The sequence below is a fragment of the Cavia porcellus genome, unplaced genomic scaffold (genome assembly GCF_034190915.1).
Source record: "Cavia porcellus strain 051 isolate PalLab524CR breed Dunkin Hartley unplaced genomic scaffold, mCavPor4.1 scaffold_19, whole genome shotgun sequence".
Lineage (NCBI taxonomy): Eukaryota > Metazoa > Chordata > Mammalia > Rodentia > Caviidae > Cavia > Cavia porcellus.
In genome coordinates, this window is record NW_026947502.1 from 54,231,623 (window position 1) to 54,250,173 (window position 18,551).

The 18,551-nt window shown below is 44.4% G+C and overlaps 1 protein-coding gene across 7 annotated transcripts in view; it reads left to right on the plus strand.

The window, feature by feature from the left end:
- Asap1 (ArfGAP with SH3 domain, ankyrin repeat and PH domain 1) overlaps window positions 1-18,551 on the plus strand; it is a 356,971-nt gene that overhangs the window by 82,424 nt on the left and 255,996 nt on the right. For 6 of the 7 annotated variants that reach the window (XM_063231067.1, XM_063231069.1, XM_063231068.1 and 3 more), the window contains exon 3: window positions 4,051-4,177. The exons of the other annotated variant lie outside the window; for it this stretch is intronic. In XM_063231067.1, coding sequence (XP_063087137.1) covers window positions 4,051-4,177 — 127 coding nt within the window. The remainder of the gene's footprint in view (window positions 1-4,050; window positions 4,178-18,551) is intronic. 7 annotated transcript variants of the gene reach the window in all.

Consider the following 18,551-nt stretch of genomic DNA (forward strand, 5'->3'; position numbering starts at 1 on the left):
CATTGCTGAGAAAAAACACTAGACCTCCAAAAGTAGAGAAGACAAAGTTTCTTTAGCTTACAGTTTTTGGAAGTTTCAGTCCACACTCAGCTGGCTCCAAGGCAGGGTGGTATAGCTGAGGGGCATCTGTTCATAGTGGCTGCAAGCGACAAGAGTGAAAGTGAAAAAGGGGGACAGCATGCCTCCTTCCCTCCCGTTTAGTATGCTGGCTACCCACTCCTGGGCAGGAGCAGCACTTACACTGCCAATCTCAGCACTAGAAAATGAACTAATCACAAATACTAGACTGAGCTGCCTCCATGACTACATGAGGCTTGGGGCATAGCAAGACATAACCATAACACTTGCACTGTGGCTTCCCTGGTTTCTCGGGCCCAGGGAACACCCCTGGCTTCCCATCCCAGTTCTCACCTCTGGTTCCTTGTCAGTCATCTTGTCATTGTGCCCCTTGTTTATAAGGCAGAGGGGAGAGTGAGAACTGCGACTGGAAATGTGAGTCAAGCCAATTCCCTGATGACAGTGGAGTCAAGACTGCTGTCATTGAATAACCCACCACTGTTCTTGCCTCCTCTATTCAAGGAGACAAAGAATCTCCTGCCAACACTACCATCTTGGCCCTGTGAGCAGCACTGAACAGGATGAAAGGGCTAAAAGTGCCAAAATGTCTTTGAGGGGAATTGTAATGATGACAACAAACACAATGCTTGCTTTATATAAAGCTGGGAGCTGTCTGCACAAGTCTGTCTGTCTGTCTGTCTGTCTGTCTGTTTCCTGACCTGGAAAGTATTGTACATATTTTTGGGGAGCTCCATGCAAAGAAATCCAGCACTTAAGTTTTGTTCACATCAGACTCTATTTGCTTTCAAATATCCAGAAGTGATTTTTAGGGTATTTGAGAAATTGAGAGGTACAGATGGTTTGCACTGGGGCATGGTTTCAAATTTAAAGAGGATTATGGTCCATGAACCCCAGAAATGGTGGGTTGAGGTGTGAACCTTTGAAATTCTAATTGCAGATCAGGCTGAGTAGGTATATACTTACCACAGCACAATGTCTCATTGTTCACATTTTCTTTTCTTGGCCGGTTGAGGCAGGGGAGGAGATACATAACATAATCTTCAAATGAAACTGAAATAGCAATTGATGCTAGCAGTTTGCACTCTCTGGCGAATTCAGTCAAGAAAGAAAACCCCAGCTGTTTACCATCACAGCTGGCTTAGCTTGTGGTAGGAATCTTGATTCCTTGCATCTGCATTGCTGAGTTTATTCACCAGTCTGCTCCAACCAGGAGGGCTCCATACACTCGTTTTGACACACCCTCCCCTACTACAGGGCTGGTAGTCAGGCCCTAGGAGACAACATCAGATATCAGGAGAGAAATCTCTAGACTCTTGGAACCCGAGGCTTCTCAGAGTTGAGGCAGTTATTCATCAATTTATTCTTTTAATTACAGTTTCTACTTATTGTTTTCTATATGTCACATTTAGAGGATGAGGAGAGCTATCAGTTCAGTGGAGATGATAGGTGCTATGTGACAACTTGGAATAGAGGGAAGAATAAAATAAACGCAAAACTCGTAAATCTGGATTTATTTCCAGACTGCAGGAAGGAAAACCTTCTGAAATGAGTCTAAGTGCTTGGTGCTATGTTCCGGATGGTTTGTGGGGGAGTGTGTCATTCCTGAGACTCTCAGAGTTTAGTCCAAGCCAGTAGGTGCCATATTTGCTCCAACTCAACAACTTTCCAGAGGCATGGAAAAAGAGGAACAATTTCCTCCTTGTTGGCTCATCCTTCAGAAGCCAGTGCTTTGCATCCATTGCACCCAAGCAGTCCCTATCTTCAACAGCTTACTATCTCCATCTGGCTCCTTCCTCATGCCTTCAAATTCCACGACCAAGCTATGAAATTATTGACAAGGAGAAAGCGGATACCTGTTTATTAATTTTTTAGAAAATGCCTCTCTAAATGAATTTTTCAACATTTCCCAGGGAAGAGTAGTGGTGTGCGTTTCCTTTCCAAATGTTTCCCTTAGTTTGCTGAAACACTTTCCTTCCTAGAGCAGGGTCCCTTGGAAGACCCAGATGAGCACCTCCTGGAGGCGCACTGTAGGTGGGGCAGTGGCAGTGAAGGGTGATACACCTCTCTGGCTTTCCCTTGCTGAAAGTATGTTCTCATTCCCTAACCTGTAACTACAGTTTCCTGGGATTGGAACCCTTGTCTTTCACCTTCATGGGGGGAATTGGAGGGCCCAGGATCTCATAACCAACCAGATATCTGCATGATTCAGTCTCCTTTCCTGCTACCTTGTCAGAGAGGCATTTTCTGAACATTCTGTAGAGTATAAAGTTTACACTCTAGTTGCTGTTGCTGTGGTTCTGATAAGCTGGACTAGAGCAAGAGTCCCTGTCATCCATTGAATCTCCAGAGCTCCTGGCAGGCTCTTGGTGAGTGTGTGTTGAAAAAGATGCCACATTCTTATGTGGACTGTAGTCCTGGACTTCATGCTAGGCCCAATGCTAAGATTACAGCCCTCAGCCAGTAGGCAGGGTTCAGGACCAGATAACATACCCCTCACCATACCAAGTGGCAGGAGCTCATCCTGGGGAGGCCAGAGCTTTCCTGCTGAAGGGACAAATTACCAAGATCAGCTACAGGGCTGCTTGTAAGAGAATTTTTCTAGGGTCCAATTATAACACCCAATCCTAAAGCGGCATTGAGGGCAGAGATTTGTTTTTAACAAAAGCCCTGGGGGTTTGAACCTAGGGCTTTCACAGGGAGCTATATCCCAGCCCCCCATGCCCTTTTATTTTTTCTAGACAGTCTCAGTAAGTTGCCAAGGCTGGGATGGAACTTGTGATCCTCTGGCCTCAGGCTCCCGTAGTGTTGCTTTCCCCCCATTCCGAGTAAGGCTGATTTCTTTCAGTCAATGGTGAGAAATCGGATGGATTCTTTAAACTATAATGGATTGAGCTACTTTAAAAAATAGCCATTTGCAGGGATCGAGGGGTGAAGTATCTGCTGGTACTTTTTCAGGTGAAATCTCTTCTGCTTAGCATTGAAGACCATCTCCCCCAGGGAGGTGACTTTACACTATCTTCCTCTCCACTCTCCTCCCGGTTATTATGAAATTAGGAAATTGTAAAAATACTACAACCTTTCCATTTGTCTCTGCTCGGCCTTCCAGCGACCTAAGTCATTGCACAAAACCAGCTTTCCGAGGGCTGCGAGCGCCTTGCAGCGGGAGGGCGGGCGCTGCGAGCGGGGGACCCCAGCCCGGTGCTCCGCACCCAGGCGCTCGCCTCAGCCCTCGCAGCGGGGGGCGGATCTCTCGGCCTGGCTTCCTGCACCCACACCGGACTAAAAAAGAACACGGTCAACTTTTTTTGGACCCCCTCTCTCGCAACACACTCGCGCAGAGCTAGCTGAAGTAACCAGCCAGGGACGGCCCCGCAAGCTCGCGGCCTCCGCCCGGGGCGCCCGCGTCTCCGCGAGGCGGGGGGTGGGGAGGAGGCGGTGCGGGGAGGCGGGCCGGGGGCGGGGGCCGCGGCGGGGGCGTCGAAGGGCGGGGGCCTGGGGGGGCGGCGCGTGCGCAGAGCACTTCCTTGTTTGTCCCCGTGACTGGCGCGGGAGCGTCGCCCGCCCGCCCGCCCGCCCGCGGGATTGTGCGCTCAGTCAGCCGGGCCTCGCCGCCGCCTGTCAGAGCGTTTGAGGAGCCGCCTGGCCCCGCGGACGCCCCCGAGGCCGGCCCGACCCCGCGCCTGGTCCCGCCGCCGCAGAGTGGCCGTTGCCGCTGGCATGAGCAGAGGGAGGCGGCTGCCCCGGACCCCCCTGCCTCGCGCGCGGCTCGGAGTTTGAAGGGCCCCGCGCCCAGCGCCGCCCTCGCGCGCCCTTCCTCCCGCCGGCCGGGCCGGGAGCCGCGCCAGGCCGGGCGCCGGCGGCGGGTGCGGGCTCCGCGCGAGGCGTTCATGAACCGCCGAGCGGCCCGCAACCCCGGGAGTCTGCGCCGTGACTCACCCCCCGCCCCCGCTTGTGTCTCGTCCCCCCCGGCAGGATGCCGGACCAGATCTCTGTCTCCGAGTTCATCGCCGAGACCACCGAGGACTACAACTCGCCCACCACGTCCAGCTTCACCACGCGGCTGCACAACTGCAGGAACACCGTTACGCTGCTGGAGGAGGTATATCCCGGGGGACCCGCGCCGCCACCCGCCCGCAGCCGCTGCCTGGCGGTCTGATGGTCTGCCCCTGAGCTGGGAAGCAAGGGGGTGTTAGGGGCTGGCGGTGCCACACCCCCTCCGGAGCCCCCGGCTCGCAGGCGAATGGGGGGTATCACATGGGCATCCTCCTCCCTGTTTGCCAGCTCTTTCGGGGGCCCTGCAGTATCAAAGGTCCAGGGACTGCAGGCGGGGAAGGACTGAGAGAGCTCTGGACAGCTGGGGAAGCCGAAGAGGGAAGTCCTTTGCCTGTCTGGCTCCCTGCCTGAGAGGCAGGTATTCTGTCTGCGCTTCCACTTCGTGGTGACCCTCTCCTAACCTGCGAAGTAGGTGTCAGGCCACTGAGGGCAGAGAGGAGAAGTAGCAGCGTGGTCAAGGTCACCAGCAAGGGACCCGGAGATGGGGAGTGTATGCACTTCTCTGCTGGCCGGGCAAGCTTAGCTGCGGAGATAAGGGCCGGTGGAAAAAACCCAAAGGAAAAGAAGGAACTAGGGCTGAGACTGTCACACCACCCCAGCACTCCTCCCGCTAGCTTTGGGTGTCCGCGGTGCCGGAAGCCCAGGTGGAAGGAAATCTATGCGTATTTGACCTGTCTGGCCCCCCTCTCCTCCGTGATTTTGGTAGGGCTAAAGGCTGCTGCACCAGGTTTGCAGGGCACTGAAAGCCTGAGAAGGGAGATGAGGCCCATGCAGCCTGCAGAGCTAACTAGATTGGGAGACATGGGACCTGAGGCTGCAGAAAGAATAGCTCTTCTCTACTGGACTCTCCAAAAAAAGCACCAGTGTGTGTTCAGGGCAGAGTCCAGGGCAAAGCGATTTGCTTTAAATTTTTAAGTGAGTTACCTGATAAAGTGAGATGATAAAATGAAGCCTGCAAGGCCAGGAGCTACAGAAGCCTTTGGAGCCTCTATGAAAATAGGACGTTTGTTCTGCCACTCCGCACTAGGTGTGAGTGCCATCAGGCATCCCTGCTCTCCGAACAAGCCAAACCTATTCCTACAGAAAAATCGGCCTTGGGTGGACCTTAGAAAAGCAGCCAGTTTTCCCCAGGGTGATTGTGTAGTAGTGATGTGTGTGTTGGGAGGGGGGGTTGTTGGTGATTCTCTGTTTGAGGTTTGGGGAGGGCTTTCTAAACTAAGACCACTCTGGCCAACCCTCTGTAATATTGGGAAGCTTAAATTTCTGCAGGCAAACTTCTCGATACCGGTTTTGATATTTGCTCATCCTTTAATATATGCAGAGCTGGCGTTTGGAAGCTTGAGAGCCCTAAATTTTAGGACAGGCGAGGCCTCTGTTAGTGCTGCCGTCTAGGTGCTGTGAAGTAGTATAAGCATTTCATTCCAGTTGGGGATGCTTTCTGGGGTTCCCTCTGGAGTCACTCTTAGGTGATGGAAATGAATTTTGAAGTGGTTGGGCAAATACCACCTAGGTAGGTGTTTGAAATCAAGGTAAATTGATTTTTTTTATTTTTTTTTTACTTTGGAAACTGTAAGTGTCTTACACTAGCCTGACTGGTTAATGGTTATTAGCTGTGATTAAACAGAGTTGCCAGGCATTCACTTAATTGTAGTAAATTGGAACATGTGGCTATGAAAGCATTTTGCATCTTTTATCTGTACTTACTGCTTGCACCCCTAAAGGATGATTGATTAGACTGTAGGGTTCTGTTCCTTCTAAATAAATTGATCTCTTCCAATAGAGCCATCACTAGTTTTCTGCACACTCAGATAGTATTACTGTATTCTTCTACTGCAATGACTGATAAGGGTAGTTTCTGGTGATTTTAGGATTATTTGTGTGTATTTCGCTGATGCCTTAGGATACAGTGGAGGTTAAATTATATGCAGCTGCTTTTGATCTTAGTCTGACATAACTAAATTTAAATGCAGATGCAACTGATTGTGTGTATAATACTGTCTTGCAAAGTAAGGTAGAAAAAATAGATCCATCCGTAATGAAAGTATTGGTCTACCTGTGAACTTGAGAAACTACAACCACGCTAGAAATGAAAAGCATCATATTAGAGTACATTGATGATACCCCTTTTCTAAAAAATGTAAATGTTTCTTCAGGATGGCATAATTTGATGATTCTTCTTCTCAATGTGACTATTGGTTAAGAACTTATTAGTTCCAGTCTACATCTTGTAAGTCATATTTCTGTGAGGCTGGGCTTTTGAGCATTTATCTTTTGCATAAATGTGAAATGTTTTCTTACTGATAACCACCACAGTTGGATTTCTTTCCAAGTTACATATATGGAGGGGGTTCACTATTATAAGTGCCTTAGTTGGATTACTGTTTTATTTAAAAATATGGAGTTCAAGGTTACTGCCTTGGGTAGTACAAGGGAAGCTTGGGGCATATGTCATAAATCTTGTTGGGATACACGTTACAAGCAAGATATTTGAAAACTTTATGTGGTTTGTGTTATTTTTTTGGTTATTCCTAGGAATAGGACTTTTGGGTACTTTTTGGTGATGAGGAAATTCCAGAACAAGGATTAATTTGGGTAACTTGGAATTCTCTTTTTTAAAAAACCATATTTTCCTAGTACCTTTCTGTTTATGACCTTTTCTGCTCTTTGGATTACTAATTAACATATATAGAGCTCAACCAAGAAATAGATCTCTAAGCTTAGAAGCTCAAATTAACCCCATACTGTCTCTTTTGCCTTGCCTGCTTGGCAAGGAATATATTGTGTTGTGCAGATGCTGCTGCCTTTATTTTTGTGATGAGCCCAGAAAGAATCAGAAATACATAACAGAAATACATTACCAGAAAGAATCAGAAATACAAGAGGCCCAGAGCTTGCCTCTGGGCCTTACCTTTGAGGGTAGAGAATCACACATGGTTGTGGAGTCAGTGTGGCTGCCTTTAGGGGCAGGAATAGACCCACTGGTATTCAGCCAAGGTTTGTCCTAGTGCCTGAGTGTTTTCCAGGCAGAAAGCCGGAGTTTTGCTTACTCAGCAACCAAACCACACTGATGTGTGCCATTTTACTCATGACCATTTGGAAGTTATGAGTCAGTGAATAGGAGAAGACAGGGTTCTCTCAAGGAGGGAGCAGGCTGGCATTTAATTAGGACCTCTGTGAGGGAGGCAGTAGGAGAGATTCTCTTTTAAAGACTTAAGTGGGTAATGTGTAGTGCTTTTTGTAAGAGAGAGACTAGCATGGTCCCTGAAGGTTTGCATGGTGATTTTCTATTGGGCTAGCATTTTATTTTGGTGATGATGGAGGATACACGTACTGCGTATTTCCTGAGTTGTTGCCCTGTACGAAATGTTCGGAGGTGCCTAGTGTACCTGACTACACAGAATCTCATGTGAGCTTTATGAATGAGAAGAAACAATTGTTATCGCAATTTTAGAAGAAAATTGAGGCCCGATGAGATGAAGTGAGTTGTCTGCAAGGTTTAACTAGTAAATAACTAGAGTTAGGAAGGTGTAGAATCCAGTTGAGACACGTTTTAGTGGTTTCATAGAAAATATAGGGGGCTTACCTGGGGTATATTATATACTATATTTAGTCCTCTCTGAAAGCACAGAAACATTTGATTAAAGAAACGAGTGAAGATAAGGAATGTACATTTATTATCAAGGCCTTTTTCATAAGAGTAGCAATAGTTACCAGTTATTAACGTTCTTACTGCGTACAAGCCCAGTTTATACTTTTATTTAATGTTCATCCTTTGCTATTATCATTGGCCCCATTTTACAAATGAACAAATTGAGGCTTACAGCAATTAAGTATTTTCCCCATGGTCACACAGCCCGTAAGTCGTGGACTTGGGAATTAGGCCCATTTCTGTAGAGACTTTATGAATGCTATTTAGACTTCATCTGTATGTATTGCTTTCACTTAAATTTTAATTTTTACTCTTGGAATCTATATCAATGACTAGTAGTCATCAGTGTTTGTTAAAGGAGTTTAGGTCCTTAAGTGCTGTTTTGTGAAGTCTCACTTAATAAGAATTCATGGCCAAGGCTTGATGTCTCTGGTCTTGTTCATTACCTTCCAGGGCTCTAGAATGCAAATACATTTTTGGAAGCTGTTATCCTTAGTAAGATAGTAGCTGCTGAGTTTAAGGAGTTCATCGGTTACTCCCAAAAGAGTAGGTATTCTTAGAAATAAAAATTCCCAGGAAAAGTTTAAATAAAGTTGAGGCAGATCCCTTTGCTTATAGTAAATAAAGTGTGTTTGGATCTGTCCCTGACCTCTTGAGGATAGAACAACTGAATGCAAACTTTTATGTGATACTACTGTCCTGTACAGAATTCTAGACTGGAGCCCCAGCCTCTGACCCAGTCTAGAGAATGAACTTTGGGTGAGTTTTCTCTGGACGTAGACAGCAAAGATCAGTGACTAAGGAGATTTGCCTGTGGAATCAAAGAGAGAAGGAAACTTCTTATGTGCCAGACTTCATGCTCTTTCTAAGAAGGCAGAAACTTGTTAGATATTTCATGCTAATGGTAGTTGCCCTTTTGCATAAGTCATTAGTGTTTAAAAACATTTTTTGGATCTGCCGTCTGATAAACTATTCTGGTAGCATTCTTAGCCATATATATGTGAATAAATAAATGCTTGAATGTTGAATGACTTGTGCGAGGTCAAACAGTAGGAACTGATAGACTTAGGACTGAATGCAAGATCTACAAATTGAAACTTTTTTCAGTGTCCTTTTTTCTTTCTGGCTGCTAAGTATTTTGTCTTGCAGGGCTCATGCAAGAGATGTGTATTACATATTTTTTCATCTCTGACTTCTAGTGATGGAGGAAAAAATTGAGAACAGGGGAGAAAAAGTAAGACAATTGCTTTTCTCTGTTCTTCTGAGACCTCCCTTTAAATCTTTAAATGAAGGACAGTGCTGCCAGCAGTCTGCTCTGGGCTGGGCAGAAGTGAAAGGGATCCTGTGGTTTCTGTCTCCATCCTGGACTGGAATTGATGACCACCCTTTTGCCCACAAACTGCTGCTTTCCTTTGGAGTTGCAGCGGGGCTCACTAACTGTCTGCCCTCCAGCTTCTTAATCATCCACAACCCTAGTTTGTCATGTGCCTGTTAGCTGGGGAAATCGCTAAATGTCTGAGTTGAAGAGACCTTGGAGAATATTTGATGTGGTATTAGCCCCCCTGGGAGCCCCATCTCCAGGAGCCCATGAAAGGTGTCTAATAAGCTGCTCGGTGTATTGCAGAAAAATTAATAGACACCTCTAACATTGTTTGGCATAACTCTCAAGCACATATGCTTAATTTTGGCATAACAAGTCAATGCATTGGTGTAGCAGTGGTATAGATAATTAGCACACTGATTATATTCTGATTGTATGCTTAGAGATTGCCAGCAGTAGATGACCAAGAGTAGAGAAGCAAGATGTGAATGTACTCATGTGATTGATTTGCTAGAAAAGCCTTCAAGGCTTGCATGCCTATGAGAGAAAATTCCTAACTGATGGTGATCTACACAAGTCTAGTTTAGTCCTGTTGCTTTGAGATGTGGAGACTGAGGCCTCCAGATGAGAAGATTACACGGGTTTGAATTCAGAGCTCTTGACTCCCATTCTAGAGTTCTTGATACTCAGATCTCTATCGGGGCCTCAAAGGGCTAGGTGTTTATAGAGTGGGATGTCTTTCCCAATAAGATTCCCTAGAACTTTTTCCAGGAATAACAAGAAGTAAACATGAAATGAGGGACCATATCTTGCTAGCCTAGTCTGCTGGTATAAGTCTTGGTTCACCAGACTTGTTCTGTGAGGCCACAATGGCCCTCCCTGATACTTGGCAAAGGGACCTTCATCAGTACCCGGTTGTGTTGAGTGTTTAGATACTAACCAGGCTTTTGCTTTTACTGTGGAGTCAGAGAGGTGGTTTCCAGAGGTATAACCTAGTCATTTGGGGACTTCCTGGCCTTAGCCATTCCGACATCTATTATTTACACATGGGTATGTGATGAAACAAGGGATCACTCCTTGTATAAACCTCTGTTTAATCATGATAAATAAGTAGTGATGTTTTGAATATTAAGATAATGCGTGAAAGGCACTCATCAGGTGACTTCATATGCTGGTAAAATGTAGCTCTCTGACTGCCATGCCACAGTCTGATTAGTCAGCTCTACTCCCATGGTGCAGGGAGGAAGGAACTGCATGAGAGAAACATTCTTTGATGGGTAAGTACTGTAGGTGGGTAACAGCTCTCTCACTGGGGCCTAATGGCAACATCTGCATTGAGGATAAAGTTTCCTTGCTTAGGTTAATTGCATCTAGGGGTTAGGCAAGTTACTGTATCATAGCATGTCTTTTCTCATGGGAATGGTGTCTACCCCTTAGTGAGTCAGTATATGTAAAGTGCTTGCATTAGTTCTTGGCATGGTAATCAGTATAAATGACTGCTCTTATTATCCTCATTAATGTTACTGCATTAGACCATCTGACAGAAGACGAGACTTGTTAGAATTATTTTGGAAGGGTAAGTAATGATGTCGGATGACAGCCAACTGTGTGTACTCCAGGTAGTGGAGACATAGATGGGGCCAGGGAGACGACCAGGCCACACACACACATTGCCCACTATGGATCACAGTCATGGGCTGCCAGTTCAGTGTAGTAACTATACACTCAGCCTTGGTGCAGGTGTTTTCTTCCAAAAAAGAAAGGCAGCAGCCAGTATTGCCCCTGTGACCCGGGACGGCCTTGCCATCTGTGCTTTCTCCAGTCAGTGGTTGTTGTGTCCATGTACATACACATACTCCCTATCCTGTCCTCTTGAGGGGCTTCAGAGTAGGCTTTGCTGCCCTTGTGATTTGTGCTAAGGTTTTAGGATAATGAGCTGTTTTCTCTGTTACATATGAATGCAGGTATTTGATTTTGGTCATTTGTGCTGGCGGAAGCATTTATGCCTTGGCTCTGACTGGAACGGAGTGGCAGCTAGGTTGTGTGCCTTTCTGATTACAGCTTGGAGTACTGAGACCACAAGGAATTCTATTTTGGTTTAGAGGCAGGAGTCTTAAAAGGATCTCTTGAATTCCTGTGTGTTCTAGGCTTTTTTAAGGGTTAGTGAAATGATACTTAATTATATCTGGAACAGGGTTAGGTCAGCCTTGGAAGCATTTGACTTCATTTTGTCCTCACAGAATGCAGGAGTTCACAGTGGGCTTCATTTCGGACAGAGCACAGAGAGTTCTGTGTCATGGTGCTGTTATCAGTTATATAAGAACTGAATTTTAATGTTGAGACCATGGTATAATTTTCACCAAAGAACTAGGGTATGTGTGCTTTTGATGAGATACTGCCCAGTTTAGTCACCCAAAAGCTAGAACACAAAGTCAGAATTTTGTGTGTCTGGGAAGTAAACTCCAAAGATGACTGTGTTTTGGTGTTGAATTTTTCAGAAAGCAGAGTTGGCTAAGGCAATTGAGACTGTTCCCTTCCCTGCCAGATGTGCTTTGGATGGAAAGAAAAGGAAAATACAAACTGATTCCAGTTCAGTTACTAATACAGCTTTGATACCTGTGTCTCTATAGTGTCACGCCCAAGGGCTAAAGTCAGAACAGCCATACTGAATGTGACAGTCAGCACACAGAGGGTTGTAGGAGGAATGATGATTGTTGTATTATGACATAAGCTTAACAGAGCTGGAAAAGGCCTTAGAGATCATCTAGTTCTTTTATGGATCAGGGAGCAGAGGCCCAGATAACTTGAGTGTTTGGCTTTTTGTTTGTAAATTGAGGACTCCTACTCTTTACCCTTATCCCCAATACATAATAAGTTAAACAAAGTGGAGATTTTATTGAGAAAACCCCTGGAATATAGTGACGTAGAGGATAGGAAATGAACTATTCTTTTTAAGGCAGGAGCAGGTGATGGCACCTCCCAGCTCCAATGTCCCACATCATTTGCTGGTTTGGGGACTTAGGTGGGAGGGAGGATTGGGTAGCCCAACATGATCCCAGCAAAGCTGAGCACGGGAAAGTTAAGTGGAGATGACAGGAGCATGCGCTGGGAGTACCAGGAGGTAATCTGAGCAGGGTAGATGCCTGGCACCTAGTGGTACTTGAAAGATGTTTCTCAGCCCTTCTCTTTGTGAATTTCACCTTCTCCTGACCTCTTCTGCTCAATATTTATTTGGTATCCTTGATGGGCTGTGGTCAGAGCACTGTGCTGCCTAGTTTTAGCTTTGCAAATGTGGTCAAGAAAGACCAACATTTTGCATAGGGTGTGGGCAGAGAATAAACACGCAGTTGCCATTAAATCCTCAGTGATGACATGGTGCTTGCTCTTCAAAGAATCTTTCCATAGATAACTAGGATGAGTAGAAGACTGGTCAAAGAACTAGGTTCTCTTGAGGTTCACCTCGGTTTGATTGGCCTCTGCCAGCGCTGAATGACAGAGCCCAAGTAAACATCTGATGAGCGCTGATAGTCTTCCTTCCACAGAGCAGCTTCTATGCTGTCCGTTTACACACAAGATAAAACTTGAGTATCTTCATTGTTTTGAAATATGGGGAGCCCTCTTTTATGTTTCATTAATCATCTCTTTTTTTATGAAGCCCATTTCCTTTTTCTTGTAATGTTTATTCACATTAATAGCATTTACATAAAATTAGATACTCCTTATTTTCACGAAATACAAATCAAAATAACATTCACTGCCGCTGCTTTAATAATAGTATCTTCCATAATAAAGCAAGTGAATGCACTGCCTTCCAATAAACAAAATGGTGCCAAACCAAATAGTGCTGTCACCATCCCAGGGCTTCTGTACTTTGTCCCTAAGAGTTTAAACAGTTGAGAACCTGTGAACACTGCGATTAAGAACCCATCCTCTAACTTGGTTTAATCCTTTCACTAGCTTGGGTGCTGTGTCGCATTACAGATGCTGCACTAGGCACAGAACAACTCAGTCTGGTGTATCTTCTTTCTTCCTCACATTCTCGAGACAAATGTGTGTGTGTGTGTGTGTGTGTAATAGAACAAGCAGAAAATAGACTTCTGCTGAAACATGAGCTATTGGGTTAGACTTGAGAAAGAACTTCTATACCAACTGGATGGCCATGGAAGTGGGTTATTTTTTTTCCTTCTGATTTTAGGATAATTGTGTGATAGGTTAATGAACACAGTGGTACAGTGATAGCTTAGTGTTCAGCTACTTTGAAGCTGAGTGAATTTGATACAAAAATTTTGTCCTGGTACTCATTCATTTCATGATTTGTGCAAGCTAGACTTGGTATCAATTGCCTTGTGACTCATGTCCTTTCCAGCCATAAGAATCTGATATTTGTTGTTTTTGGTACTGTTTGTGCTTCCTAGTATCAATTAATGAACACTGAGGTATCACTGTATTCTTATGTTTATACACATCTTCACTTTAATAGATTGTCAGTTAACTGGTGTCAAAGACACATTCCTTTTCCCGGTTTTAACTCATTTAGCACTCAGATATTTGATTGAAATTATGAAGATGAAGATGGTCATGAGACATGACCTCACTATATTCATAATTCTTGAAGACAGATCTGGTAAAAAAAACTTCCCAAAGCTGGGTGTGGTGGCACACTCTTGTAATCCCAGTACTCTGGAGGCTGAGGCAGGAGGATTGCTGCAAGTTTGAGGCCACAGAGTAAGTTCAAGGCCAGCCTGAACTGCACAGTGTCTCAAAAAGAAAAAAAACAAAAACACAATCAACAAAGCCATACACACACCCCCTCATACTTTGCATGTCTACTAAGTGTGTAAGGCAATTGGAAAAAACAACAACAAAAAGAACCTTAATTTCCTGAAGATTGTGCTATAGTAAATCTGAATGGTGGGGCTGGGGATTTAGCTCAGCAGCATAAGCGCCTGCCTTGCAAGTGTGTGAGTTCAATTCCTGGTACCGATAAAAAAGAAAAAGACCAAAAAAATCTGAATGCTGAGCAAAATCTTTGGTCTCCTTTTGATGTCTGGGACTTGTGGTCTTTCTTTGCGTTTGTAGTACCAGTAACTGATAGCTGTCACTTTGTGAGTCTCACCTCTGCAGAGCACTTTGTGTATGTTGTTTCCAACTCTTTTATCAGCTAGGACCTGTTGGAGCCAGGGCTTCAGGGCCCACGCTGTGCCCCTGCCTCTTTGGCTTGCCTGCTTTGTGATTTAGTAGCAAAGTGCAGGCAAGTACTGTAAATGAAAGAGAATTTGGTTAGCATTTACTTTCTTAGTGGAAACACACATCTGGTGGAAAAGAAAAGCATTTTTCCTTCCTGATTTATTTCCTTTAGTTGAGTGGGAGGTCTTTAAATTTAGATAATTTACATCAGTCATCTATGGCAGCCAGTTCACAAGTAGTATGAGAGGAATTAGTGAGAGAATTAGTGTTTTCAAAAGGAGTTGACCTCTGTGACTTTTCTTTGTGGTTAGCAAGTAGTGAAACATACTGTTTTATGAGCATTCATACCCTGAGTTTACTTGTCATCATTTTTATGTAATACTCTATTATACTGTATCATTTTTATCAGCCAAGTACTTTGTTAGGTGACAGAGCCATCATTTCCTCATGTGACAGAGGAGGAAAATTGCGGCTTAAAAAGTTGAAATGATTTGTCAAAGAAAACTTGACTGAGAAAATGTGGTGAGGCTCAGTTAACTCTGCCCTCTAGTCCCCTGCCCCGACCCTGTAGATCACCATCTGAAGGGAAAGGCCTCTGTGATGGGAGATGTTTTGCCAAATAATTTGTAACTTAAGCAATACCTTTAGAATTAAGAAATACATGGTTTATTATTGGATAATTTTATAATCTTTTGTATTACTAGGTTTTTCTTTCTACTCCCCATACCTTTGTAGTCCTTTCCCTTAGTAGCTTGGTACTCCAAGTAGATTTTTCTTTTGGACATTTGCTTTTTTAATTTTTTTACCTTAAAAATTTATACATATGCAAAGGCAGAGAGACTACAATGAGTTTTATGTAACTACCTTCCAACTTCAGCATCTAATCTGCTTTCAGCAAGTCTTACCTTGTTTTCTCTTCCACCCTTCTCTCCTTCCTACTTTATGTGTGTATCTTTTGTAGTCTTGGGGACTGAACCCAGAACCTGGAAAGCTAGATCCTCATCCCTGCTGAGTAGCTGGAATTACAGGCATGTGCTACAGAACCTAGCTCCTCCCTGATTTTTTGAAGCAATCTCTGATATTTCTTTTTATCTATTGAGTTTCTATTATGTATCTCTAACAGATAAGGACTTGAAAAAATAAGCCTCTATCGTAATACTGTTACTACAAAAATACTTTCCACAGTATCATTAAATATTCTGTACCATTTGTATTTCCCTGGTTGTCTTTATTCATGTCCAAATACAAGTGAATTTCCTGTATTGAAATTGGTGAATGTCTGCTTTAAATTTCTTTAATCTGTGGGTTTATTCTCAATGCAGTTTATTTGCCCTAGAGCAGTGATGGTGAATTTTTTAGAGTTTTTAGCTTGCTGTGCACATGTACCGTGAGTCCATGGCCACTGTCTGTAGAGTGGACCACTGTGTGGATTGTATCCATGTGTTATCATATAACTTGTGCTATAATCTATGCTTAATCATGCTTTTTTTTTTAGTCAGGGTCTCAGTATGCAGTTTAGGCTGGCCTTGAACTCACACTGTGTGTGTGTGTGTGTGTGTGTGTGTGTGTGTGTGTTTTCCCTTTGTGGAAATTTGGAAAAGTATAAAACATTGAATTGTCATTCATAGGTAGTCATTGCAGTCACTTCAGATATTTCTTCAGTTACTCTTTATTCAGCGTATTTTTAGTTAATGCAGTGTGAACATTTCCATATCTTTAAAGTCTTCAGCTGCATCTAAAAAGGCATGTCACTGTACTAATGATATTTCCCTCTACCCCTTAAGTTGCCAAGCAGACAAGCTTATCTTTTAAACAGCTGGCTTAGCAACTGCCCCAAAGTGCAACTTCTGCTTACATGGGAGCAGTGAAATTTGAATAGATATGTAAGTTTTTATACTAGAATAGATGGGTTCCTAGAAAAAACGTTAAGTCACAAGTATTCATGAATTTCTGATACAGTTGTTGCGTTGCCAGATTGGTCTGCCAGAAAGCTGTGTGTGCCACCATACACCCTCGGTCCCAAGCAGCTTGTGGAAGTGCTTTTCTCCAAACGGGAAGCTTTGAGTGAGACCTTGCTTTAAAAGTTTCTGTAGAAGAAGAAAGTTGAACTTTGAGTGTGCGGTTGGCCTGGTGTGTGTTTATGTGTTGAAGGTTATATTAGCTCATGGGTAGTGAAGGGAGAAAGGAGTGGGTAAGGAGCAGTTGTCAAACTGCTTAGCAGCGGGGAGAACCGGAAGCCACTGTCATTTCAGTGTTATGGGGAAGTGGGCAGTGTTGCCAACTCCTAGGCCCTTCAGTGGGAACTTCTTTCTCTGCCCTTTATGGCCTCACCTCTGAAATTCTTACTTACCATGAAAGTAAGACTCTTGTCTCCTGGGCTCAGAAATAAAATAACAGTCACCTGGGAAAGGCGGAAATGTGGGGATGTTTGAAAGACCTGGGATTGTCCCTTGGCTTCAAGTGGCTACTCCTTTCTTTGTTGCGTAAACATTTTCACTTCTTTTTACTAATTCCATCAGATGTTTATCCAGCTGAAAAACTACTTTGAATTAGCCTATTTTCTGTTACTATAATGACATTCCAGAGACTGAATATTCTTAAAAAGAAAAGATATTTATGTGGGGGTTGGGGATTTAGCTCAGTGGCATAAGTGCCTGCCTTGCAAGCACACAGTTGTGAGTTCAATCCCCAGTACACCCCCAAAAAATTTTTAAAAAGATACTTATGTCACAGTTACGGAGGTGATGACTGCACTGTCAGCTTGGCTCTGAGAAGATCGCCATGGTGGCTGGCATCACAATAGTGGGAGTATGTTCAAGAGGGAGAGAACACACTGCCAGTCTGAAAACCTGAGTAAGTAGGGAAAACTCACCCAGGGACCCAGGAGAACTACCTTATTCCCTTCTGATAGTAGCCTCCATAGTCACCTAACTGCCTCCCATGAGATCCCTCTTCCTTAAAGTGCTACCTCCGCAGCACCTCCACACTGAAGACCAAGCTTCAACATGTGAGCCTTGGGGGAACCATTCCCACTGCATCTGTACTTTGTCATGTGGATTTGTCATATTTGGGGTTGGTAACAACCACTGTTGTTTGTCTAGGGTAGTGCCCTCTCAGTTCCACAAGTTTCAGAAAGACCTTGTTTAAGTCTGAGGTTGCCTTGAATGTATGGCCTGTGTTTTCCTATGAAGTCTAGGTCACAGCTGTCTGCAGCATCTTTCCTGGTGGAGCTTCTGCTTAGAGTACAGTTATCTAAGTCAGAGTCCACTCTTGGTAGGGTGTGCTGGTTCTTTACTTGTGGTATTGTTACAGTTGGGTCTTCCGTGTGTTGAAGTCTTGGTCTCCAGCTGGTGGCACTGTTGGGAATATTGGCAACTTTGCAAGCTGGAACAAGCTTGGAGGAAGTAGACCTTTGAGAGAGTGTCCTTGAAGGGTTCGTTGGGAGCCTGGGTCCTGCTGCTTGAGGTGAGCAGCTTTGCTCCGGCACATGTTGCCTGCCATGCTGTTCTGTCTCATCACAGGCCCAGAGTGGCCACCAGGCAACTTTGAACTGAAACCTTAGAAACCATGAGCCTAGATAAATCCTCCTTTTAAATTGATTTTCTTTGGGTGTTTTGTTGCAGTCATGGGAAGCTAACACAGATGCCTTGTACAACCTCAAAACACATGGTGTAACATATTTTTTTTTGGTACCAGGGATGGAACTCATGACTTCGTCCTTGCCAAGCAGGTGCTTACACCACTGAGCTAAATCCCCAGCCCTCCAACATATGGAAGGCAACGAGTATGCACTTTATTTTGCAGATGAGAAAACAGCATAGAGAGTAGCAGTGACTTGACCAAGGTGTGTGACTGGTTTGTGTTTCCAGGCCTCTGGGTTTTCTTTGGTTAATGTCACTGTTGCCTGTTGAGTACCCTTCTTCGTCCTATTTAGTCCTTGAGTAATTTTTGTGTTCCTTCAGGTTCCCAAGACATTTTCTTCACCACCTGTCTCTCTCTCTGAATGCCCTGGCTCAAGACCCGTACTGTACTTTTAGCTGTTCAGGAGAAAATCTCGTTGATTCACTCCAAGATACTAATGCCCAGTAAGACATTATAGCAGTATATGTCTTCCATTTCTACAGGTGCATGGTGTGGTAACTCAACAGAATGGTGGGTTTCTTCCCAATGGTGGGAAGAAAACAAGAGGTAGTTTTAGGTGTTGGGTTTGGTGATCCTCTTCACAATTTAATTAGCTGTGTCTCTTGTTTTTTGGTACAGTGA